The following is a 27586-nucleotide window of genomic DNA, read 5'->3' on the forward strand; positions in this document are numbered from 1 at the left end:
TCCATGCGTTTCCTTGTTTCGAGCTATCCAATCATCGAATCCATCCAATTTTTCCTTCCAATGTGTTTCTCTTCCTTCCTTCCTTTCTTTTTTCCTCTCTCTCTCCGTTGCTGCGGTAATTTTCTCTTTCGTCAATGTCGCGGCACCGACCATAAGGCAAATATTATTCACCGGCAAAAGGTTATCGCGGAATAAACTGCACTGGCGCCGGCCACCGGTCCGTGAAGTTTATTTCGCGGCGAATTAAATTAGTCCCGCGGCGAAACGGCCGCGATAAATCTCGGTTCAACTATTAGGTTCGACTATCGTGCGGATTTATAATAGAAAATTTAAATATACGTGAACGACAACTTTTTTCCAAACATATTTTTACATTTCCAGAAATGTAATTACACGTTCGTTCTTTGCTTTTTCCTGAATGCTATAATAATATCGATTATATCGTTCCATTATCCATATCTTATATCTATACAATATAAATATATATATATATATTAATCCTTTAGATTTTTAAATTCATTTTTTCATAAGCTCCCAAATATTCAAATAATTCCTCTCGTTCTCGGATCAAAATCTCGACTCGTCGATACGACACGATTCACGAAAAATTAATCTTTTTGAATTCGATCCAGAAGGAGGAATTAAATCGGCGAATTTACGAAGTGGTGATCAGGCAGGTTCGAGGAAGGCCTTATTGTAGCGGAAAGTATTCTCTTTCGATATAATATAAAGAACTTCATAACAGCGAGGCTCGCGCGTGGGCGTAATTGGCCTGCGTAACGCAGCGCCGCTTTATGTCGTAACACAAACTCCTTGAACTCCGGTGTTGCGCGGAAAGTGTTATAATGTCGCGCGACGAGCACGCAACCCGGCAAACCTCTAATTGCCCAATAAGAAAGAAAAAGAGCGGAGGAGGTCGCGTGGAAAGGGGAGGAAGAATGGAAAGTCGAGGGTTTATTATCGAAGAGGGACGGGGATTTTATAGCGACAGCTTTTATTGCGCACTACTGTTCCTCTCCCTCCCCTCGAATATTCATCCGTTGCGTTGAACGCGCCGAAATATATTGCCGATAAATACAATTTTATCATGGAGGAATTTTAAGTGGTGGCGCGCTCTTCGATCCGCTCTTTGCTGCTAAGGTAATCCTCTCTCTCTCTCTCTTTCAGTAACGATTTCGATTCGTCCCTCTTTCTCTGTCTCTTTGTCGAGCGATACCTTCGATTGCGCAACGATATCCCTCATCATATCCCTCCACGAGGCGCAGAAATTATTTTACGACCCGCATCGCGCCGCTCTTAATTTCGCGCCGTTCTCTAAACGAGAGTGTTTAACGCCCTCGAACGCACGAGAATGCATAAATTAGCGGGCGAGGATCGTGTAAATCTTTCGCCGCTCGGCCGAATTTTCGGTGGTTGCACCACGCGAACCGATCCGATCCGTTGAGTCATGCCGAGGTATAACGAAGAATATAATACGCGCTTCTCTTTTCTTTTTTTTTTTCAAATCTAAGTGAAAAGTGAAAATGAAAATTGGTACGAGTTAGAGTATAATTGAATTTGAATATTACTTTTTTAAAATTCTTTTTTGAAGAAGTTTTTCATCAATGTGTGACGGTGTAATGAAATACGAGGCACTTTTCCATCCAAGTCTCTCGAGCCTCTTCGAATTCCTGCTTCGTATCCGCGCGGCACCCACGATCAACTAGTTCAGGTGGCTGTGTTTACAGGCCACTTCAGACGAGCTACGAGACTGATGCTTATCGCATAATACGGAGACCTGAAAAATCGGTCAAGTGTTGGTTGAGAAAAATTTTTCGTGAGAAATTTTAATCGGGCCGTCCTCGAAACACGCTTTTTCTTTAAAAACTCATTTACCCAATGCTCGAATCGAATATTAAGCGTGCTTCCTTTTAAAATAGTTGTGATTACACATATTTTTTTAAATAACAGTATTCCTTAAATTTTCTTTTCTTATTAATTGTTATTAATCATCATCAAAAATGTTAAAAAAAATCTGATTAAATAAATCTTTGCGATACGAATTTCTATTAAATTTAAATTTCGAAAAAAATGCCACGAAATTTATTTAGAAACTGGAGATATATGTAAATATAAATAAGATAAAATTATATTATGTAATCAACGGTTAAATAATCATTTTTTAAAACGACTTTTATCCAAAGATTGATTTAAAAATAGCACGACGAAAGCAGAAGAAAAATATCCACTTTGGCGCGTTCATCGCGCTTGTTAAACTTCTTTTTCTGCTCCCTTTCAACGGTATTTGTTGAATTATCAGATATCGTCGGAAATATTTCAGACCTTTGCAATCGCGGCGAAATTTTAATCGTGCCTGGTCGTCGCCTATATACGACGCGTTAAAGATCCCAAAGCGCAAAACGGTAATACAAATTGCGGATAATTGGAACGGTAACTGTGCAACATTGCTCCGTTCGAATTCGATCTCGTCCCTAATGTGGTGTTTATATTGTATCGTCGCTCGCGGTTTCAAGAATTCCGATACGTTGCGGCCATCTTGCTCTCCCAAGATAATTAGCTGCCGCTCCAATGATAGAGACATTTAGAAGTTCCAAGACTTCCAACTTCGGAATAAAAAAAAAAAAATCTCCTCCAACCTTTTCCAATCTAATCGCGTTGCAATTAACTCCGATCAACAATCGGATAACGGGGATCGGTTTCAATTTTTGACCCAAATTCCCCTCTCGTTATTTCTCTACGAATTTGGATGAACATCTATTATTATTAATAGATCCTCCAGTTTTCCTGTTATTGTTATTCGATCTCAATTCATCATTAATAATTAGCTTGGAGATGAACTTTAAAGGAACGCCGATTAATGGAAAATTTCTGGTGGAAATTGATCGAAACCGGTGGATCGTCGATCCACCGTTGAACCGGTGGAAACCAGCGGCGAAAATTGCGACCAGTCACGGTCGCAAAACCTCGTGCGAAACATTCGTTAACATTCCCAACACGCGGTAATGATCGTCGAGTAAGAAGCGACGCGGCGGCATTCACCTCGCGATTCCCTCGGACAGTGCGTTAGAAAATTAATAGAACAACCTTCGAGCGGATCGTGGCAAAAACTATCGTCTCTCCGCTCCTCCTCCTCCTCGTCCTCCTCGTCCACGATGACGAGGAGGATCGCGCCATCGTTATTCATAAATTAGGAGGGGAAGGTCGTCGACTATCGATGGACTGCGAGGCCGCTAATTAACGTTTATAGCCGATTTTAGATCGGCAGTAAGGAAGGAGGAGGGGCTCCAAATTTCAGGGAGGAGGGAGATAATTCCTCTGGCTTGTTTATGAACTCGGTGTTGAGAGTTATCGGTGGTAGTTAATCAAGCCAGTTAATTAACTATGGGGGTTATGTAAAATAGCCTGTACACCAACGGCGACGAGCTGATTAATTGCGATTAACTCGCTCGTTCCGAATTCTCGTCAAATTTAACTTCTCGAAAATATAGTCGATTAATTTTTATTAAATATTGTACGGTTGGATAAATACGAATCGTAAGTAGATTAATTCTTGAATACGCGATTTTTCTCGTGTTGTACGTAAGCATCGTTTTAATTAACCATCTAATCGTACCAGTACCACTACTTTTCTAATTAGCGTTGTTAAGATTTCTTCTTCTCTCTGGTTCTTTTCTTTCGTTCGAACGACGATCTTATTCGCTTTATTATCTCCGATGAAGTTCTTTTTTCTTTCTTTTTGTTAAACTTCGTTGCACACAACTCGACCACGATTCATCCTCGAATCATCCCTCAATTCTCGAGGTGTCGTCGGATTTTCAACAGGTCGGACTTAATATTCGATCCGAGTGCGGATTATCGGAGCGGCGGAACTCGTTGGATCGTGTCGTTGCATCGATCAGTCCCACGGTCTGGGCCCAACGGTGTAATAAGCGGATAAGAAGGGCGGCGCGACAATCGGAACGATTTGTCGACGAGGATCGTCCGCGAGGATCTCTCTCTCTCTAAGCCCCGTTTCCTTAATCCACCGCGACGAACAACCGACTGTCAATAAGATGGACTCTTTTGCCTTGCCTTTTCGCGGCCCTTCTCTCGATTTCACGCTTGCTTTGCACGCTCGAGAACGCGAGAGTTATCATCGCCTGACATCGTATTATTTCCTTTTTTTTTCGTTTCTTCAATCTCAGGTCTCAGGTTTACGAAGATAATCCTTCATAATCGCGACGAAAATTTGATTCTTGAAATCGATGGCTGAATGAAACACGTTTCGGGATGCAACTTCAAAAAAGGAGGGAATACAAAATTGACACAAACTTTGACTCCGATATTTTAACGAGTAATTACTCTTCTTCTTATTTATATTTTTTACATTTTGTCTAAACAAGTTTGTTGTTTCTCCTTAATTCTTCTTCTCCAGTGACATAGTTTCTTCTCCAACTTAATAGTTTCTTCGATAGATCGTTCAATAGACGAATAGCTCTCGAAGCATCTTCACATTCTTCGAACAACGTTATGAGATCAGAATTCAGAAGTTGGGATGACGCCCTTCTGGCCGGACGTAGGCGAAGCCGGACGTTGTTTCGTCGAAAAACGCGAGGCCGACGTGGGCGGTAGCGAGCAATTCCGAAATCGACTTTTCGATTTACAAAACACAGAAACGGTGGGCGAGAGAGGTGACCCGATCGGCGACGAGCACGCCACGGGTATCTGGCCACGGCCCCCACCCCGCGGCGCCAACTTATCACGGACGAATCGGTCGCGTGGGCGACTTCACTTCCGGTCAAACGATCGGGCCCCCCTCTCCTCGGATATCACGTTCGATAATCGTCTTGCCGATCATTCGAGAAAAGTATGTAACAAATGCCCTTACGATCTTTCTTCTATATCGAATCTAATCCTTGTAATTGGATTTTCTCTTTCTTTTCGACGTAATATTGCGAATCGATGGACACGTTCTTCTTCTTTTTTCTTATAATAAAATATAATAATATATAATAAAAATATATAATAAATAATATATAATAAAATATATAATAAAAATTTTTCGTATGAGAGATTGTTGAAGATTTTGCAAAGAAATTGTATCGATCTTCTCGGTCGATGAAAAGAGGGAAAATTGTATACGATCAACGATATTTGTCTAAAAATACAAAAAGTTTGACAGAGGTTCGGATTCGAGGGGAACATATGATCGTTTAAAATTCCATCGGCGTTTCGCGGAAGTCCGTACTTCCTCGGGTTTTCGGCTCCTCCTCCCTCCCCGACCCATCCATCGGGTAATCCTATCACGCGCCTTGTTCCCTTCGCCCTTCGTGTAACTTTTTTACAGCTCGTGTTCAACGCCGGATAATCGGTTTCTTCGCGACACTCGCCGCGACACCGGCCCCGCGCCGTGTTGAACGAGGGCCTGGATTTATGAATCTCGTTTACGAGCCGCTTTTAAAAACTCGAAGAGAGAGATAGAGATATAAAGAGAGAGAGAGTTTTCCTTCCGGTTAAAAAGTCGCGGCCGCCTCTCGAGAAAGATGCGCTATTTATGCGGCCATTAGCTTACGATCCTCTTCGTTCGTTTATTCTATAAATACACACTGGCGCGCGATGCAGCACCAGTCCTCGTTCCGTCATCTTTTCCCAGATATTCGTAAACCAACCAAAGCGCCGAGCCTGGCTCTCGTCTCGACCTCTCGGCTGTCTCATCTATTCCACCGTCCACCGTAGAAAGCTACGATATCGCGGCTGTGAAACGGACTCTCCGGGCCTCTCTCTGAAACCGATGCGCCTCTTGCGCAAAGATGGGTGCCGGGATATATTTCGACGAGAGGCCTATGTTGTCCCGCGGCTATTATACGCCGCGCGGAAAATAGATTGGCACGGCCAACAACCACCGAAACTACACGCGAAACTGATTCATGATTCCCGATTACAGGGACGACAACTCGTTTCTCTATCTTCTACGAAGTAAAACACGCATTCGACGGATGGGATCGAATATTCTAAAAATTTTTTTCGAACGAAATTATTTTCGATCTCGCCTCGATCTTTTTACTTTCACGACGATCGTCCGTCCGTGCAAGCCGAGTGTTCTCTCGGGGAGAACGAGCGCGCAGAAATGAGTTAGGGGCCGGTGATTCGGTCGGTCAGCCGAAAAATTCGCGGCAGTAAACCACCGCGGTACGCCACGGCTCGTTATCAATCGTGCGCGGTAGAGTATACGAGCTGACTCGGGGCACGCGCCTGGCGGGGTCGTAGGCCGCCCCACCCCTGCCTACCCGTCCACCGTGCCTCTCCTCCTCCTCCTCCTCCCTCTCTCTCCCTTCGCCCCTCTTCCGCCGCCAGGGAAAAAGGCCACGGGGCGAGTGGAAGAAGGACAGACCGGGCGCCCCCCACCCCTGGCGCGACGGGGCCCGCGGGCCCAGTCCTCCCACTCGATGCTGCCCCCTCCCCCCACCACCGGCCCCGCGCTTCCCCCACCACCGCGCCGCGGAGCAGTCCTCGACTGTTCCCCTCGACCCGCCTCTGCATCGTTTTGCACTCGCTGCGCAGGATGCCACGACAGTGGCTCTCTCTCTCTCTCTCTTTCTCTCTATTCCACCGAAATCTTCCCTCCACTCCTTCGAAGATTCTTTTCTCGTTTGTCTCGCACGGGCGGATTTCCTTCAGTTTCGATTCTTGCGGTTCTGCACGAGTCGATCGGATGTCGTCGTCTTCGGGTACGGCGCGCGAAGGTTTCGTTCGGTGGGAAGACGAAGACGAGAGCGAAGGAGACGGGACGAGGGAGGCCTCTCCCTCCGCCGTGGGCTCGGTGTCACGGGCCAGCGGTCGTAATGCGGCCCACACGCGCGCTCCACACTGGCGCGCAAATCGCATAAACACGCGCGCCGACGCATACAACGGGGAACAGTGGGGGGGAGGGAAGGGACGGCGGGCGACGAAGCGGTCCTACCTCCTGCAGGGGACCGTGTCACGTGGCCCCCAGGCCGTGTACCAGCACGCAGCGCACAGGCTGTGCTCTCTCGTGAGCGGCGCACACAACACCAGTCAGAGACGAGCCGAGAGACCGGGCGCAGATCGCACTCTCTCTCCCAGGAAGCGCGTGCTTTCTCCCTCCCTCTCTCTCTCTCTCCCCCTCTCTCTCTCTTTCTCTCTCTCTCTCTCTCTCTCTCCCTACCTCCCTCCCTCCCACTCTCTCCCCTTTTTGCCTCCCTCTCTCCGTCGCCGCCCGTGCACGTCGCCCGTTCTTTCTCTCGCTCTCTCCCTTTTTCCCCATTTCTATCGCGTGTCGTGCCGCGACACGACGCGCCGCGCCGCGCGACACCGCATCGAACCACCGGCCGACCGATCGATCCATCGATCGATCCGTCCATCGATATCACGTATCCCGCCCGTAGTGTCCACGTCCACCACCCCCGCCTCCGACCGACCGACCGTCCGCCAAACCGTTCGGGAAACGGCCGCGTTTGTTGCTCGCCTCGAGCCTTCGAGCCAACTCTTCTCCGCCACGTGCGCGCGACCCTCGGTGTGGTGCCTCGGTGTATTTATAGTGCGCGAACCCCCAACGGTCAACCCCGAACCGCCGCGCCGATACACCCCCGTGGGTGGTGTTCGACCCGAGGAGGGAAGGGGAGTTTTTTTTCTTTTCCCACCTCTGGTAAAGGCGTAGGGGGGAGGAAAAAGGAAAAAGAGAGAGGGAAAGAGAGTTTGTCGAGCGAAGGATCGCCACTAGGAGTGTGTTTCTTTTGTGCTTAGATAGATATATGTGTATTACGTACTCCGTGATCGTGGAGGTGTTTCTCGTGGAGAAGTAAAGAAATTTTCGACGGTGGTGCCTGGTTCAAGTTGTGAACTCGTGACTTGTGTCGAGTTCGATGGTGTGTGTGTATGTGTGTGTGTGCGCGTGTTTCTCGATGAGAAGAACGGTGCGGTGCCTCGCCTAACATGCTCCTGCTCGACCGCCGACGCTCCGCCTGCTCCTCGCGGATGAAATTGAATGGTGCGCATCCTGGTCGTTATCTCGCCGGATAGCCCGCTCTTCCCCGCTTCCGTCCTCCTTTGTGCCTCCGCGCCGCAGTTTTTCCATATCCAGTGGATATTTAGGGGGAGGGGAGGGTAATAAACCCGTCCATCCGCGTGATGAAGAAAGAATACGCACGGAACGAATAAGTAATCCCGGCGAGTGACGTATGCAGACAGCTGTGTGCCGCTCTGGAATCCCGATGATCGAGAGCCTGCGCGAATACAGTGCCCTTTCCCTCCCTTGTTTCTTGTCGAAGTACAAGGAATAAACAGTGTGTAAACCGTGTCGATACCTGGTATCGTCTTCCTTCTCCTTCCAACGATGCAATAATAATAATCGAAGGGCTTTGGATTATTATTTTCGTTCTCTCGCTTCCATCTTCGGTTCCTGTACTTTGCTTCTTTTGCAATGCCTTCTCGAGGAGAGAGAGAAGAAGAGATATCCTTCTCGAGGAAGAAAGAGAAAGAGAGGAGGGAAAAAAGAAGAAGAAGGAGAGGAACTCTCGTTTTTCTCGCCTTACGTTTCGGTTACGTGGGTTTCGGTTAAGTGGATTTTACGCGACGGGAGGGATTGGACTCTCGAGGCCTCTCCACCGTCGAAAGGCGACAATGTTTGCACCAATCCTTTTCTTCCTCGAGCAAGGAACGCCGTCAACAATCGTTCCTCCTGCGAAATAAGCTATTTGACGGTGTTATTTTCGAACGGGGGAAGGGAGGGGTTCGAGCAAATCGCCATTAACGAGTGGCCGGGCAGAAATTTATGGCGAATCCCGATGCGGCGGCTCGATAAATAATCTTAGCGATGACGAGGACACGTGTCTTATCTTAACCAACCGATTCCAATCGGATAATTAAATCGAAATGTGAACTCTGGATATCGAAACGCGATCGTTAATGTTTCGTGTTAAGAGAATTCGTCTCTCTTCCTTTCCCACCGATTTCGCCTTCGATCGGCAAGGAGCCCCTTTAATTGACCGGAATCTCTGCCTTTCGATGCAACTGTTCTTGCAGGCAGACTTTTCAAGATTAAGAATTTGCTACTTCTTATGCAGAAAAAAGTAAGCAAGCGCGTCCGTTGGATCAACCGTGGCGAAAGGTTTAAGAAAACGAAGCATAAATAACCAAGAACGAATATTTTACGCGTTCGAAAAAAAAAAAAAAAAAGAAAAGGAGAAAAAAAATGACGAATAACGGAGAGATAATATATTCGAGTATAGAAGCGCGTCGAGATATTGGTAAACAAAAAAATCAAGGGAGTCCCCTTGGGCGAATCGATATATTCATAAACTTATTTCTCTCGGTCTGGAAGAAGGAGCTGTCACTGCGAGCCATAATGACTCGAATATTGAACGGGATCCGGTTTCGTTTCAAAGTGCGTGCTAGCCCCCCGCTTGAAGAAGACGGTGGTGGACATTTTGGTTTAGCGGTACGCGCCACTTTCACCGGTTAATGCCTGTTATATCCTCCTGTTGACAGGACGCGGCTCGCGTCAAAGTCGAGCCTTGCAAAATTATATCCTATCCCGAGATATTCCCCTATTCCCCAAAAGAAGAAGAAGGTATCTCATTGACTTTCCACCGAGTCGTTATTATTATTGAGTCGTCGAAACGTTGGAGCATTTTGTGCCACGTTTCTCTCTCTCTCTCTCTCGAGTCGAGATGTTTCGTGAAATCGTGAATCCTTGATTGTCAGTTGTCGGCCAGCATATAGATAACATCGACGCGTAGGGCGCGAGATCGTGTTCCGTTTTCCATCGAACGCGTGCAACGCGAGAAATAAAAATTCGTGCCGTAGTGAAAGATCATGGGAAGGATCGGCACGATCAGATAAGAATCGACGGTTATTCGGGGGAAGGGGAGGGGGGGAGGCTGATGGGTCCGTGACGACGAAAAGAGTCTTTGGAAATGCGTGTCGAGGCCGAGGCAGCGGCCCAGCCAGCCGCCAGGGAGCCTCGTGGGAGGGGCCAACCGATTCCTCTCCTCGGGCATCCAGGAGAGGGCCGATTTCTCTTTCGCAACCCCCTTTACTTTTTCTCCTGAAATTCGGCTGACGAGCCGCTTTTATCAAGGATCGGCCGTGATCCGCCTCGATAATGCCGCCGCCCTCCCTCCTTTTAACCGAACCGTCATCGACACTTTTCTTGCGTACCATGACTCGAGAGAATATATATATATATATGGATGTAGATTATATCGAAATATTGTTAACCACGTCAATTAAGTTGCTCGTCTTCTCGATGAATCGATAATTTGATTTTGATTGGAATAATTGGGGTTAATCGAGATGTTGCTTTCATTCGGGATTTCGTTTCTAAAATTCTAATCGAGATTCAATCGTCTCGTCATCGTGAAACATTTTCTATTTTAATATAGATGATATTAAAATTCTCCTCCGTATTAAATATCGACTTCTAAAATTGTTACAAACTCGTCGTATCGTTTTATCTCTCATCGATTGCCCGGACAGTGGCAAAGGAGAGGATTCGATAAACAAGAGTGGCCAGTGTGTTAATTTCGTAACTCGATAAGTCGTTAAAGTAACAAATTGCGCTATTAACCTGGCCATGGTTAATTAAGCGGGGCGTTGTAAAACGGCAGAAAAGCGTCGCGGGATTAATGAACATCGGATCGAATTCCCGCCGGTTAATAACGATGTCCGTGATAAGTAGGTTGAAAATCGAGAAAGAAAGATTCGCCGGGAATTGAGAGTATACAGGGTGCTCGAATATATTCGATCTTTGAAATGATTTTGATTTAAAATCATTTCGAAACGAATGCGAAAAAATTACTATACATAAATATCTTATTCACATCTTCATATTCTCGTGTTGAACTAATTTTTTCTCTCTTTTTATCTTCCTGACTGATTCATTTCCTTATCCATTCTTTTCTAAACAAATAATATCTCATCAACGTTCAAGGATCACGTTGAAATTCATTTTCGAAAGAAATCAAAGATCTGATGATGGAAGAAAAAAGAATAAGATAATATATCGTAAATTATTTATTTAACTCTCCATAAATATATTCAATTTTTGTTGTATCTATCTAGGATCGAATGTAGAGCACCTTGTATCTCGAATGCTCTCGAATATATTCGATCTTTGAAATCTTTTGATTTAAAATCATCGAAACGAATGCGAAAAAATTATATATTCATAAATATCTTATTCACTCCTTCATATTCTCGTGTTGAACTAATTTTTTCTCTCTTTTTATCTTCCTGACTGATTCATTTCCTTATCCATTCTTTTCTAAACAAATAATATCTCATCAACGTTCAAGGATCACGTTGAAATTCATTTTCGAAAGAAATCAAAGATCTGATGATGGAAGAAAAAAGAATAAGATAATATATCGTAAATTATTTATTTAACTCTCCATAAATATATTCAATTTTTGTATGAAAAAATCAGAGATCTAATGATGGAAGAAAAAAGAATAAGATAATATATCGTAAATTATTTATTTAACTCTCCATAAATATATTCAATTTTTGTATGAAAAAATCAGAGATCTAATGATGGAAGAAAAAAGAATAATATATCGTAAATTATTTATTTAACTCTATAAACATATTCAATTTTTGTTGTATTTATCTAGGATCGAATGTAGAGCACCCTGTATCTCTCCAAGGACCCCCTTTTTTTTCTTGATCCTTCATCGCGAGGTTTATAACAGTGATTACGGGTAATCACGTGGCAAACACGCATCTCGAATACCAGTAATCCGGTAGAAACTGATTGCGATTGCGTAATCGATCGCGATAATGCGATAATGCCATCTAATGGTGGGGCAAAGCGTGGTAATACGGATAAAACAGCGGTTTCGAATTGGGAGAAATCGGATTGCGCTTAAGTAGTGTACGAGGGGGAATATTGCGGTAATAGGGCGAGGAAACGAGATGATGGTAGCCGGTGTTACGTATCAATTAGCGCAGGAAACGCGTATCCCGAAGACGCGGGATCGAGTCGAGATGAAAATTATCGAGGGAAAACTTTCGAAACGAATTAGCATACAAATGAGATGGAATTTTCGAGCGGGGTATTTCATTTTTTTATCGTGGGCGGTATGTCTCGAATTATTCGAAACTCGTGCACGACAACGTGAACTTTAGAGATTTATAATTAAACATCTATTAAATTAATTATTATTTTAGACATCTTGATTTTTTCCCGCACATATTTGCACTTTATCGTGTTCTTGAATTTCTTTCATCGTGGAACCGTTTTAAAGATGTTACAAGAAAAGAAACTACAAAGTTCAAGTATATATATGTAAAACAGAGTATCAATATCGAGCTGATCATAATTTGTACGAGTAATTCGATTATATTTTTAAATTCTGGTAAAAAGAAAAACACGATCTCATTATCCACTTTTGATAATTTAACATACCTATCTCGAATTGAAATCAAAGTTGAAAAAAAATTCCTAAGAAGTTTCATTCAGCGTTGTTATCGCTCGTGGAAACAACATATTGCGAAAAATTGCGAAACGAAGGATTCGCAATAAACGAACGATGGAGCGTAAACGCGAAGTAAACGCGCGTTCGGTGGGCGACCAAGATCTCGAGATAATTAAAAATGTACATAATAATCGGAGGGGAGTGGGGGAGGGGGGAGTCGCGTGATTACGTGGGCGCTTATTTAGCGCGAGAGAAGGATCGCGTATCTGAGCTTCGATAATTTCGGTGTTAATTAAACGTGGTTTACGTGGGTGTCGTGGTACGCACGTCGGTCGGCCGACGTTCCACCGTGTTTTGTCAACTTTCACTGCCGCTTCCACACCGTCCTCCTCGTGGACGCCGTCGTTTTAATGCTCTCCCGATGATGGTTATTAAGCCCTGTCGAGGACGAAAAGCGACGTCGTCGCCCGGTGGTGGCGAAACCACTCGCCGCGATTGCGCGCCGCGTGGCGCATCGCTTTCGCGGGCATCGAAGTCTCTCCGGCCGCCGCTTTCGGGAATCCACTGCTTTTCTATCGTAAATTAAATCGATTAAAAAATTTGAATGTAAATTAAATAGGGCCTTCGAACCGATCGAATCTTTCTTTTCGAAGTGGTAATTTGTAGAAATGTAATTGTTTCACCGTTGTTTCGAATAAATCCGCGAAGAATCGTTGGCGAGATATTATCTCAGAGAGAGGATTTCGACAATAATAATAATTCGTTGCGTAATCCATTTTCGATGGTGCGTTAAATTTAATGAGTTGCAGAATAGTAGAATTGCGATCGAGATTTTGGTTTATCTGTGTTATTTTTATGTGTTTAAGAATAGGCATATTCATTCGCACGTAACGTGCAGTTGCTTCGCATTCCATACGTTTAATGATTTTATGAACTCGCAATCGGACAACGTGTCGTAAGAATACGACTCTCTAGTAATATCGCGATATATTATGGTGGATTCCAAATTTGGGAGGCACGTTCGAAATGAAGTAGAATCGTCGAGAAATACAGAGTATATATACATATATAAAATTGAGATTATGTTTCTGATTGTAGGGACATTGAATACGACGGATATAAGGTGTTAATTATGCGTGAGACTGATAAATCGATTTGTCGGTAATAGCACGTAACGTCTTACACGAGCGCCTACGAGGCAGGGACTGTTTACGTTTTCCATATAGGATAATTGATTGTCGTCGGGCCTCGTCTATAAACGCGATGCTTCAAGGTGGCAGGTTTCGCTCCTTTTTTTCTTCTTTCTTTCTTTTCTTGATCTTAATGGTAACGTTCTACCCCGGCTACCGGATAATTATACCGTAGAATCTTCGATAAAGGCGTCCTTTAAAATAAAAAAAAAGAAAAACTCCATACAAAATTGCTACGAGATATCATCCTCCTCTGTGAAAACCGTGAAATCTCATCGAGGGGATCTCGAGAGGAAATCTTCTCATTTTCTATGGCGAGGATCGACATTTCTTTTTTTCTCTCTCTTTTTTTTCCTTCTTCTTTTTTTTGCGTTGCTTTCACTCACCACGATTTTTCTGAATGGGTAGCCGCCGGGCAAGTGTTTACCTCTCACGTTTTCGAAAGTTCCACGAAGCGCCTCCGACCGGCCGTCGATAATTCACCGTAATTTCGCGACGTGCAGCGGCGAAACGCCGCCCACGCAAGTACCAAAAGAAACGGACGGATCGAACGAGAACAAGGAGGAGAGAAGAAGGAGGGGGAGAAAAATCGTCCTCGCCATCCTTGAACTCTATTAATTTGATACGATTAGGCCACTGAGACCGATCTCTCGCCGCTAATTGCCCCCCTCCCCAGAGATCGGGGATTAATCAAATTGAATCAAGCTTAATTAGTCGTTGGAGACGAGAGAAGGACGGTTCTCACGACAAGATCGAAATTTCGTTGTAATCCTTCCTCGCGTTTTTCCACGTAATTTCGATCGAATTCGAAATTAAATCAAACAGCACACGCGTGTGTGCGTGTTTGTCCAAGATTTTTCTCGGACAAAACTCTCCGTTTTCCAATCAGCAGCCTCGATTCTGCGATTCTTGTGTTTAATAGTGTGTGTGTGTGTGCGCGCATCGTATAAGTATAAATCATTAGGTGGTGATTTTCTGTTCTTCATGGGCGGAGCCTGATCGTTTCACCGCAATTTTATTGTTCGCGCGGTGAGCGAGCTTACTTACGCGACGCGATTCGTCATCCCCGCGTCGATTAGGCGTAGTTATTAGCGGGCTCCGCTTTAGTCGAAAGAATCGCGCGAAACGCAACGGTTGTGCACGCGGTTAACGAGATATATATATATATATACAAAGGTGAAATCAATTCCCGTGTACGTGCTGCGCGCAGGAGGAGAAAACGCGCGTGAAATTCAAACCGTGGGCCGTCGTAGTAGTAGTCGTGGTTTCCAATCAAGAAAGGGAGCCGAGAGAGAAAGTGTTATATCACAAACGGCCGATTGTTTAAATTGTTGACGATTAATTAAGCGGCCGGTGGTTGTTAATAAAATGTAGAAACGGGCCAACATTCCGGAGGCAACGAGGAGGACGGAATCGAAGAGCGGGCTAAAAAATATTGGCCGATAAATATTTCAACCCTCTCCAGGATGATTATCCTCGTGGTTTGATTCGGTGTAAATTTTTCTTTCTTGAGAAGAAGGAAAAAGGAGGAGGGAAAGAAAAATTATCGAGGAAAGGGTCTCTCTATCTACGAGAGATTCTTCGAGACACGATCGAGGAATATCGATTCTAAGATTCGATGGTTGCAGGGATCCGCAAATTGTTGGGATTGCGTCGAGCATCGTGGCCAGGAGCGGTGTGAATTTTTTCGAATCGTCGTTTAGAAGAAGAGGATTGATTCCATCATCTAGTCAGTGCGGAAAATCGGATCAGCTGTGATAATATCGTGAAACTTGACTTGATAGTGCTCGAGTGTAACCCCAAGGAGATCGTTTCGAAATTTTGTAAGAGTGTCAAGTCGAAGGGAACACACGGGGGAGGGGGACTCGACTCGTTCCCATCCCGTAATGACAGGAGAACTTGTTCAGTGAAATTTTTCGAAGCGCGTGTATTTTAATATAAATACACACAAATATATATAGATATATTCACACGTATAAAGAGAGAAGAAAGTGGTTTTATTTATTCAAAAATATCCATCAATCATGGTTACCTTGGACACGGAGCAAAAGTCCGAGAGGCAGCACTGCGCGCGACGCATGTGCGCCATTTGCAGACGCATCAAGCGCGACAAAGGTAATGTTCCATTCTGCCTTTCTTTTCCTTTTTTTTTTCACTAATTAAAAGATATATATACTTCTTGATTTCACGAATCTGTGAATAAATCCGCTGATGTCTCGTTTTCACGATCAAACTCAACAGTTGGAGGATTATTTCGCATTCGAAGGATTGAGAGAAGACAAATGGTGGAGAGAATGAAATTGTCTGACGGAAATGCTCTTTTTCTGCCCCTCCCCCTCCGCTCCGTCTCTTTCCGCGTTGCAATCCCATCCACCTGTCGGTTGGTTGCGATAATTGTCGACGATAGACGCGTTCCTAGGAAACCCGGTGCGAGTCGACGCGAGTCCCGGTTCACGCACGCGGGAAAACAGGGGAAAATCGGCGTGCAACGTCCTGGCAAAAAACTTGGACTCGAAGGAATGAATAGGGAGAATCGCGGAAATAAGTAACGAATTAACCGACTCAACCTCTGAGAAACTACTTCCTTTTTATAATCGTCGATAGGGTTTACTTAGATCCCGTGATTATAACGCGGCGATTTCTCGATAAACAATTCGAAAAAAAATTCGTCCAAGAACAAGAATCTCTCTAAGTAATTTTTCTCCTTCTTTTAACAAAATTAAAAATTCTCTATGACGGTGTATATATATATTAAGAACAATTAATCATCACTCCATCAGTCCAACTCTTACTTCCATTTGGAAAAATATAATTCTCGAAACTTTTATAATTCTCGAAAAGCGAGCGAGCTCTCTTTTTTCTCTCTCGAGAGAATTCGAAGATACGATAAATCCATCCGTAATTCCTATCGTTCTTAAATCCATTTCTCGAGGATTATCCCTTCGAGAGGCGGTTGTAATTTCGTTGCAACCGGCTAAGCCGAATAAGATGGTATCGAGCGAGATGGTGATCGGCGTAATTACAAGATGTAGCCTTCGAACGGAGCCAAGTTGGATAATGGAACGTCTCGAGGCAGGGGTCGTAACGCGGGAGTTTCAAACCGTAATTAGCGTATTTTCGCTTCGCCGTATCGAGGATGAGGAACGAGGGTACAGAAAGGGGGGGAGGGAGGAGGTCTCGAGCCCCTGTCGGGTTACGCGCGTCCAAAGAGTTACGAATGTATCCGACTCGAAACTGGTTCGCTCTCTGGTTCCTTCTCGTTGGTGTTCGTTGTTCCATGCAAATCGCTCGTTAGTCGAAACACTTGAAATTCCTGTGTGGGATCGCGTACATTGTCTCGAAAACCGTGCAACCGTTTATTATTATTCATCCTCGCGTTCAACTGTCACCTCCCTCGATGGAATTCCTCGATATTTTTTTTTTCTCCTCCTTGCAATTCGAGGGACTAGTCCATTATTTATTGCTACGATTATCCTTCGAAACGATTCTTCATGGAATGTGTTTCCTTGAAAAATATAAAAAATTGGTACTTTTCCTCTTTTCGTTGGTCAAAGATATGGAATAACGCGCGATGTAAATCCAGTTTTGAAAATTCCAGTTGCAGTTCAGATATCATTATATAAGATAATTGGCGAGGAATTGCATTTTTCTTTGTTTACTGATGGATCCGGGGTGATTTCGCGACGTGTCGCAACCGATCTTTATCTCGTCGATCGAAACATTACGACCTTCGCGATGCAAAATTAGATTCGTAAATCATCCAACACCCACGTCAATATTCAAATGCCAGGCAATTTTATGCAGTTTCGGATCGATCGAACGTGATGCAACCTGTTGTTTTTCTTTCTTTTTCACATCTTCTATAACAAATCCATTATTTTCGAAACTGAATATCCCCATCCATCCTCATTAATATATCTAATCCTTTTAATTCAAGTTTACTCCAAGAATCTCCAATAATTAATCATCAAGAAAGTTAAAGATTCATTTCAGATTTACAAACTAATAACTCCTTTCTCTCTTCGAAGCGTGTCATTAAAAAACGCCCAATACCTTCCTAAAGAAGGTCCCTCTTTCGCAACAACGAAAAACGTTGAATAGTTCTCGAATATCTTGATCTCGTTCAATCGAGGGAAAACGATGGAAAGCGTCGATTTCATCAGCGATCGCCCACGCGTGCCCTTCGTTCATTCACGCTTCTTTCCATCGGCACGGCGTGGAACGTGTTCAGGAAGAGCAACTCGTGGAGAGTGGGTCGGCCGATAAACGGAAGGATCCCCAACTCCCTGTGGCGCGACGACACGTTCGCGATCCTCGAATAAATTAGAATAGGAGAGGCATTGATTCCCTCGGCGGGGGAGGGATTGCGGTCTCGCAATCGGTGAATGGGTCGCTGTTCCATTCATTCCGTTCGTCCATCGCCTCGAAAACTCTGTTGCCAGCGCTTCAACCTTGCTCCTATGCCCGGCCACATTATGGCAGGCAGGCGTGACTAGGCCTAGGAGGTTCCGATTATGATAAAGCGCGTGGGCGAGCCCACGCTCGCCCTTCGCTTCGTTCATTCATAAATTCAACTCTCACCGCGTGCTCGAACGGGGGAGAGAAAGCGACAGAGAGAGAGAGAGAGAGGAGAGCAGCCAGTGTTCGCGACACGCGTCGCGATGAAGTCCGCGGAACGCTCCTTTCGACAACCTCTTTCGTCGCCTCCTCTTTTCAACCGAGATTGTTTCGCTCCCTGAAAAAATTATTTTCAATGGTAAAAAATGGATAATATGTATATCATATTTGCTCGATCGCTTATATTAGTCGCGAGATAGATTAATGAAATTGATAAGAAAAATTTCTCGTTAAGTATAAACATTAATTGATATTGAAAATTTAATTTCCTAAGCGTGATTATATATATATATATATTTCTATCCACGTTTATCACCGTGTAACTAATAAATTATATTGCTTTAGCTTATCTCTATAGCAGAATAACTCGTTAAAAAGCTTACTAAAAGGAACTAGAAGATTGACAATTTTTCCTCGAACCGCGTGTATTCCACGATATCATTGAACAACGCGTTGACGAATAAAACGGAGAAACGTTTACCTCCAAGAGAGGGAGGGGGGGGTAATTTACCCCCGTTACGAGAGGATGGCCGCGCTATTCACTCGATCCCCCGGCTAATAAGAGATCATTATCTCGATGGCCGGTTAATAAACGTCAGCCCAGGTGTCGCGTAACCGTTGATATAACGAGCTCGCGTCCCAACCGAGACGGCCGTGTTGCGCGCCCTTATCTCGCGAATTCCCTCGCGTAGCCGAAGAGGAAAGCGCTCGCGTGCTGGTCCGCGCACACACGGACGACGAGGTATCACCTCGCGAGAGGACTCGAGGCAAAAGCCACGGCGGCGGCGGCGGCGGCGGCAGGTTTCCAAAGCGGTCTCGGAATCGGCGGCCGATTATGCGGACCGGTCTATTTCTAGAAGCAACGAGTCGACGGACATACTAATTATTTTTTACCGGCTCGTTACCACTCGTCTTTGGCAACCGAGCAATGGCACCGGCGGCCGCCCGTCACGGAGAGTGGATAATAGAAGGGGTAAAGGACGTGGAGCGAGAGAGGGAGAGTTATATTTACGATGCCTCGAGTCGAAATATTGGTTTTGCGGCGAGAGGATGATCGAAACGATTGGGAGGAATCGAGAAGATGATCTTGTTAATCGAAGGAAAGAAATAAATTCTTCTTCTCTTTTTTTTTTTTCGAGCTTTATACGATATAAAGATTTAAAATTATGTACACAAGTTCGTGCAAATTTTATTTTGCATAAATATCCGAGATTTAATAAGGAGATTAGTCATATATTCGTATCTAGAACTGCAAAAGAATACGTGGAATTTTCCAATTCGTAGAAGCTGAATCATTCTTTTGAAATTTCGACTTGTACAATTATCCCCAAAATCTATCACTTGCTAATTACATCTACTCAAAGCCGATCATTTCAAATCGCCACGAATATCGAGAAACCTTCTCTAAGAAACCTTCTTATCCGACGAACGAACCGTTCTCCACCATTTTCGTTCCGCTCGCCTCGAAACCCCGCGTCCCACCCAGCCTCTTCCTACGATCATAGATTGGAAAAGAGTTCGGGCCCGGCCTGCGCCTCCCGTCACTCGTCGAGGGAGGGAGGGAGGAGAGGAGCCGGAGAGCCGGATCGGAGCGCGAAAAACAGAGGGGAAAAGAAAACAAGCGAAACGAGAAGGGAGGGGACAGAGAGAGAGAGAGGAACAATTGACATTCTGCACGCGCGTTCGATCGACGTGGACGACGACGAGGACTACGACGATGACGGGAGGACTGATTCCTGACGATCGACGAGGAGAGGAGAAAAGGGGTCCACGAAGAAGGGGTGGCTGGATGCGGCGGTGGGGGCCGAAGGAGGAGGAGGGGACGGAGGGGACGGGGGGAAGGTAGATGCACGGTGGCATGCACCTGTGCATTGCCGCCATATACGACTCGAAGTTATGGCGTTTTTCTCGACGCGGTTGCGGCGAGGATGTGTGCCCGATCGTATCTTAACCGGCGAAACCAACTCCATTTCTGGATGGCCGGCAGCAAGCTACGCCTGTAAAGCTCGCGATACACTCTCCGGGCTATATACCTCCGCCGTGAGGTAAATTAATTGTCCGCGAAGGTGTGTGCTCGATGCGGTGGGCACGATGGGCGAGGGGATGGTGGTGGATGGTGGCGGGAGGTGGTCGAAACGAGAGGGAGGGAGGGAGAAGGGAGGAAAAAATGCGTACGTGCCTTCTTTGCGTTGGACATGCCAGTTTACCCACGCTTACCAACATCCCGGAACGCTGACCGATTCGATCGTGGAAATACAGATTCGTGTATTCGATTATATATTTTTCAATTTTAAAAAAGTCGAGTCAAACTTGAGGAGAGTCGTCTCTTAAGATGCTCTAAGTAATTTCAGTATTTCGTGAGAAAGATCACGAAGGGGAGGAGTGTGATGTAAAACTTTGGACACTCGTTAAACGCGGTGTGTGTGTGGGGCTTGATACGCCACGTGTCCGCGACGAGGGAAGATCGCCGGTGTCAGCGACGACGCCCGGTGAACGCGCCTACCTGGCGTGTGCCTCTTCCCGACGCGACCTGCGCGCTTGTGGGTGTAACCAGTTTCCGTGGGCTTAGCTGTCAAACCCACGTGGGCCGCCCACGCCGGCCAGATATATTGCCGAGCCGCGAAAGAGAGAGAGAGAGAGAGAGAGCGGAGAGAAACGATGGGAAGAGGAGAGATCGTCGTTTCTTCCTCGTCGTGTGTCGCAAGGGAAAACAGGGCGATAATAAACATGCGTTATTAACGTGGAATTGTGGGATTTCGGGTTTGCTTACAAAATAACGACGTGTTTTTGGTGAAAAGAGAGGACGATGATAATGATAATGATGATGATGATGAAGAAGAAGAAGAAGAAGGGAAAGAGGAGTTTGCGCAACGGAGGAAGGAGAAAGGCGAGAGAAAGGAAGGAGATCCAAGGAGAGTTGGGAAAATACAATGTATAATGGTATTCTCGAGGAGAGGTCGAAAGAAAACAAGAGGCAGAGGCGAAAAGAGAGGAGAGAGAGAAGTGGCTTGCGACACAGGAAACGGTTTCACCTGGAGGGATGGCAGCATCCACGTTGCCCGCTCCGCGGAGGGGAAGGAGGAAAGGAGAGGAGAGCGAGGTTGAGTAGGCACGTGGGTGTACGGGATGCATACAAAGCCGCTTTTATGAACCGTGTTTTCCCCGGCTTCGATGGAAGCCTCGCCGTGGAATTAAAGACTCCGTTGCGGGTTTCACGTAACTTCGAACTGCATAAATTCTCTTCTACGTGCGTGTATGCATCCCTTCTTTCTTCTTCTTCTTCTGTATCAACGATGATATCATTCGAGAGAGGATGAATATGCGAATAATAATCGAGTCGATATCGGAAAGAAGGAGGGGGCCAAGGATAACAAATAAAAAAGATTCCAATTTTCGTGGGGATGATTCACTCATTTAGGCGCAAAAGCGTGAACTTCGTTTTCGTCGCCTCGAAAGGCCCCCTTGTGTATATTTAAGCTCCCGTATTGTGTTTCCCCTGTAATATACCTGTCGTTTTTACGCTGTTTTTCCAACACCCGATGTTCATTCTAAGAATAAAACGCTTCATCAACGACCGACTCGTGCCGTGCTCGTGTTTGGGAATCAGACGTAACCGAGACACTCCGATTCTCCCGGGTTATTTTCGGCCCCCGGACACGCTTCGAAAACATCAGGCATTTGGAGATATATATTCGTGGAAGGGAAGACACGATTGCACGCAGTCAATTCACGATTATATACCGTGCATACCAGGAAGAGAGTATCCTTGTTTTCGATACGACGTTGAGAATTATCGCGCCGATAATCCTGATTAATTTTCACGTTTCGTTTTCTTGAATTCTTCTTAATCTTACTTTACTCTTTTTACACGATTTAAGAAGCAGATAATAAATTCTTTTTCCTTTTAATTTTCCTTTATTACACGCTCGTGCTTCCATATCCACGAAATTCATTATCGATGCAAATCGAAATCGATTTTCGGGAAAGCGATGGATTCGCTTCACGAAAAAAAAAACGGAAGAAAGCATGCGTGGCGTGTAATCGGCTAATTACCAAAAAGTGAAAACGGGTTGGCTGTCTCGCGGGCAGGAATTCGTTCGTCTTGTCCCCGGCTTAACGTACAGCGGGACGCTTTCTGTCGATTCGTTTCGCGTGACTTGCCGATTAATATGCGTTCGGGGCCAACTTTCGCCCATAGGACGCATAGAGGTGTATCGAACCAGCAACGTTTTAGTGCGGCAGGTGCGTGCCGCCGTAAAAACGTTGATTTACCGGCATGATAGTAAACGAACGACAATACTCTTGAAACAATGCCAATGAGCTCCGGCGGGAGCACACGCTTTACACGTGTAGTAATTACCATAACACAGGTAACGGGGAAGTTCCCTTCTTGTCTTCTATCGGGGATTATTCGGATTTAGCTTAGAATACCTTAACGATCGAACCATTTCGTTTTATTGGAGAGAGTATGAATTGCATCAAATTCATGTATGTTCGACGATTTTCGAATCGTTTGCAATCAGGAGACAATAAATGGAGATTCTTTTCGAAGGAAAAGAAGTATTGGAAGAATACGCAAGGCCGTTGAACCCGTGTCTATTAAAAGAGAGACACAGCTTTTCTTCTTTTTTTAATTCGACCGAAATTCAACGCCTCGAGGCTAAGCATCGTCGTCCAATCGGCGACGCGATCATTCGACGTGAACGAACCTCATAAACGTCAACCAGCGCGTGTTTCGCCTCGAAGAAGAAGCGCGGATCCGCTCCCCTCCCCCTTAATCCGTAGATTGTTTCACCGTGGAGAGGCAATTAAGATCGAGATGCGCCCGACGATCCCTTGATACCCTTGATGGTGGTGGATCCGAGTCATCGCCGTGGTGGCGTCTGTCGCTCGTAAATCCTCCCCAAAAATTCTGAAATATCACCATCTCCCTATACATCTCTTTTTTTCCCCGTTAGCTCTCTCTCGCGTTTTTTTCCTCCGCTGCAGCCTCCTATTCCAGTATTTTTAATCCCTCGCCTTCTCCTCTCCGCTCCTCCCACGACCCACAGGACGTTGCACCACACGCGTATATCGGATAGGGAACGCGTGCAGACTGCACGCCACCGCGAGAGGAGCAACCGCCGTGCGTAAGAAGACACGCGTTGATCCCTCCCCCTCTACTTCCCTCCGCTGGAAACGGGGTTAACAACACCGAAATCTATTTATTTACCGGGATAAATCACCGAGAGCTTTACGGGTGAGCGTATATTACGCAAATCGTAGCGTTATATCAATCGGCGGGTGTCCTCTCGCCCCTCTCTCGCCACCAGACACCTATTGCCAGACTACTGCTGCTACGTTGCCGTTCCACTCGACTTTTCGTGCCACTTTTTTCTTCTTCCTATTCTTATTCTTATTCTCGAGAGAGTATGACTTCTTTCCTCTTCGTGATTCGTTCTCCTTGCGTTTTCTTCTTTTTCGCCGCTTTTAGGGAGGATCGAGAGGGAACCGTTCCCTTCGGTACAACACGAGGTTTAATTAACCCTCGGTCGACGGAACGGTCGACGTATTTATGACGCGAGAGAATTGACAGGGAGTTTCCCTCGACAGGGGAACTTTTCGTTTCGTTCTACGACGAAACAAAACTTGCGTTTTCCCCGAGTTCGAGTACGAGAAGTTTTGCGTGGGTCGTAACCAGGGAATATGGATGCCTCGTGTTTTTTCCGCATGGGTTAGGAAGGGAGAAAGGAATGTTTTCTGCGAAAACGCTTGATTTTTTTTTTTTCTTCGATCTTGCAACTTCCAAGTTTGTTTTTACACGATATCCATGCGTATGATAATGCTTTCTTCGAAATTTAATTTACTTTGAATATTTGTGTAGATTGTGGTTACGATTAGGTAACAGATTGCACAGAGAGTTCAAATGTTTAACACTTTTGTACAAAATATAATGATTCGCATTTACTTCCTCCTCCATGCAAGAAATTTTAAAAGAATTAAAAGAATCAAGATTCGAAATAGCTAACGAAAAACTCTTCCTCATCCTGGATCACCTGTATAAAACAATACAATTATTAAAAGTGATTATATTAAAATAGAAAGAACAAAGAATTTAACAAATTCATACCACGTGAGGCAGCGAAAGATCCGAGCGGTGAAGAAAGTGGTCGACCAGTCTCCTCGTCTAAAAAAAGGAAAAAAAAGAAAATAGATGAAGTTGGCGTACAGAAAGGATCTAACCACATAATCAATCCTCGGTTGCAACGCTTCCTCCGTTTGCGTAAACACTTGCCCGTTCAACTTCTGGGGCCCGGGCCACCAGGGTGGAACGACGGTTGCCCCGTGTAAAAAAGATGATGGAACTGTGTGTTTCTCCCCCGGTATGCGCGCAGGGGAGGGAGGGAGGGAGGGAAAAAAAAAGAAAACGGCGTGTTGGAGGAGAGGAGAGGAAGAGAAGCGTTACGAAAGACAAGTGCGCACATCGATTAGAAGGCGTAGCCGGTAGGCGGAGCGTGCTAACGCCGCGTTAAAGCTCGCGTATAGCTAATGTACACACAAGGGTACATATATGAGTGGTCGGTGTATACGCGGTGCTCGCCTATAAAAGCGATTCGCGACCGTTGCACGAGGTTGTGCACGCGAGACGAGCCGACAAAAGGCAGAGATTGACTCGTGATTCTCTTCGCCGATTCTCTCTCCTGGACTACGATAGATTTACTTATAAAAATTAACCGACCACGTCTCCTCCTCGACTAGAATTATCTTCCCCTCACAAGAAATTTATTCAATAATTAGAATACTTTTTTCTTTTTGTTTTTTAATATCTGATGGAAAAACGAGGAATTTATGAATGTTATGATTTATTGGAATTTATGAATGTTGAACTCTGGTATCAAGATTGAAGATGTCATTTTCGAAATTCGAATTATATTATAAGGAATGCTTGGAATGGATATGGATGTGTAATGATAGTTCTACTGGGTGGAGCGACCACATCTCCTAAAATTATTCCCCTCACAAGAAATTTATTTAATAATTAGGAAACTTTTTTCTTTTTGTTTTTTAATATTTGATGGAAAAACGAAATTGGAATTTATGAATGTTGAATGTCTGGTGTCAAGATTTTCGAAATTCGAATTATATTATAAGGAATGTTTGGAATGGATATGGATGTGTAATGATAATTCTATTGAATGGAGCGACCACATCTCTTAGAATTATTCCCCTCAAAAGAAATTTATTCAATAATTAGGAGACTTTTTTCTTTTTGTTTTTTTAATATCTGATGGAAAAACGAGATTGGAACTTGTGAATGTTGAATGTCTGATGTCAAGATTTTCGAAATTCGAATTATATTATAAGGAATGCTTGGAATGGATATGGATGTGTAATGATAATTCTATTGAATGGAGCGATCACGTCTTCTCGATTAGAATTATTCCCCTCAGAAGAAATTTATTTAATAATTAGGAGACTTTTTTCTTTTTAAATATCTGGAAAAACAAAGTTGGAATTTATGAATGTTGAACTCTAGTGTCAAGATTGAAGATGTCATTTTCGAAATTCGAATTATATTATAAGGAATGCTTGGAATGGATATGGATGTCTAATGATAGTTCTACTGGGTGGAGCGCGATGATTTAAAGGAGTTTAAAAGGATTGTAAAACTTAGGGGAATAATTTGTTTCCAGCAAATTTGATCGTCTGTCCCCCGGAGGATCTTTCGAATAAAATGTCCCTCTCGGGATAAATGATTTACGAGGTTTGCCTCGACTTATGCGTCTAATTGCTCGAGCCAAACGCGTATTTTCGAAGAGATTACCTCTACCCCGCGACTCGCCGTTTCACCATAACGGTTGGAGAGGGGGGTTGTTTGTTATCGTTTCTTTACGAAGTTATAATGTAGCAGCTGTAGCAGTTAGCGGAGTGAATCGGTGAACGAGCGATCAGTTATAAGGGAGTTACGGAGAAGTCGAGCAACTCGGTGTGTCTTCGAAGCATCATCAATTCTCGTTCCATCGATTCAGATAGCCGACGGCCGAGCATAACCGGCCACGGTTATTTATTATCGTTGGTAAGAGAACGATGTCTCTTCCTTAATACCGTTCAACGGATACGGGTTGTACCTAACCTATACGCGATAGTAAAATGAAAAGCGGTGAATAAACTTTGTTAGAGAAGGAAGGAGGAGGAGGAGGAGGCACGGTTTCGTAACTTTTGATATTTCAAAAGTTGAACGATCGATATTAAACTCCACTTTTTAACTAGAAGCTTTTCATTATGAACAATTCGATTGATGGAAGCTAGCGCATGCGCCCTTCAATACGAGTTGATAACCTAACCTATACGATGAGTGAAAAGTAATAAACTTGATGAAGAATTGATATCACAGAGGAATATTATACCGATTTAGTAAGCTTTCGATGTATCGTTTCGGTATTTTTTTTTAGATCCATTTTCGGAAATTAACCAGAAACTTGTCATTTTGCATAAGAACGACTGATTGACGCATGCGTCCAGCTGCGCGCACAACTGGCCAACGAACAATGGCGGGAAATGCGTCGGTGAAAAATTCAACCGATAAATTCGCAACGCGCTCCCTCGAATTTTAATTAGTCCGCTCTGGTGACGGACAAACTGTCCCCGATGCAACAACTATTCGTGGAACTTTTTTCTTTCAAACGGCATATTTTTATCGCTTCATCGGCAGTTTCTTGAAACCCATGCACGAGATAGCATTCGGAGAATTCACGTATAACATTTTATGCCCCGCTTTAAAAAAAATGTTTGTCTTACAGGCCGGTTACACCATTGAAATGTGTTGCGATGCGACGACGGTGGTATTAAATCGACTCGATTAATCGCGGCTTAGAAAAACACAAGGCGTATGCGTAATAGATTTCGAAAGCGCTCACCTGTTCCGACGCACGAAGAAGGCGATTATTTTCTAAACAAACGCCGCTGTTTTTATTCCCGTTTCTCATTGCCGCGTAAATCATATCGTGTGGGTTAAAGAAGAGGCTCGAAGAGCAATCATTTCCCTTTTTTTTCTCTCGCTTGTAACTTTGTCGAAACGTTCCCCGAGTGTTTTCAAATTATTTTCCTTTCTTTTTTTTTTCTATTTTCTTACCCGCCTTCTTTTAGATTTAAAAATTATTTTATTACCGCTATCGTTTCTTCTTCTTCTTCTTCTTCTTACGTGCCGTTAGTTGTCTAAGAAAACACAGGGACATTACGCGCGGCGAGTAAATCAAAACGTGCTCAAAATGCTTCTCGTTATTATTCTTCTTCCACGCATCGCCCATTCTTCTTCCGAGGAATTATTTTTGTTTTGCAACACGCCTAGTCACGTTTGGCTTAACGAATCGTTTACGAGGAAGT

At 44.6% G+C, this 27586-nt stretch overlaps 2 protein-coding genes across 10 annotated transcripts in view; both read left to right on the plus strand.

The window, feature by feature from the left end:
* Positions 1-27586, plus strand: part of LOC408602 (MKL/myocardin-like protein 2) — a 285759-nt gene that overhangs the window by 237689 nt on the left and 20484 nt on the right. Inside the window, exons 1-2 of one of the 9 annotated variants that reach the window (XM_006567938.3) lie at positions 7834-7987; positions 15235-15721. The exons of 7 other annotated variants lie outside the window; for them this stretch is intronic. In XM_006567938.3, the coding sequence (XP_006568001.2) occupies positions 15631-15721 (91 nt within the window). In that variant the 5' untranslated portion in view covers positions 7834-7987; positions 15235-15630. Of the gene's footprint in view, positions 1-7833; positions 7988-14806; positions 15722-27586 lie in introns of those variants that run through there. One more of the 9 variants, XM_006567939.3, reaches the window with a different exon arrangement.
* LOC113219140 lies at positions 6674-7815 on the plus strand. Its single transcript, XM_026444074.1, has 2 exons — positions 6674-7645; positions 7744-7815. The coding sequence occupies exons 1-2, from the start codon at positions 6692-6694 to the stop codon at positions 7771-7773; spliced, it is 984 nt and encodes a 327-aa protein (XP_026299859.1). The 5' UTR covers positions 6674-6691; the 3' UTR covers positions 7774-7815.

Source organism: Apis mellifera, linkage group LG1, assembly GCF_003254395.2.
Source record: "Apis mellifera strain DH4 linkage group LG1, Amel_HAv3.1, whole genome shotgun sequence".
NCBI classification, from domain to species: Eukaryota; Metazoa; Arthropoda; class Insecta; order Hymenoptera; family Apidae; genus Apis; species Apis mellifera.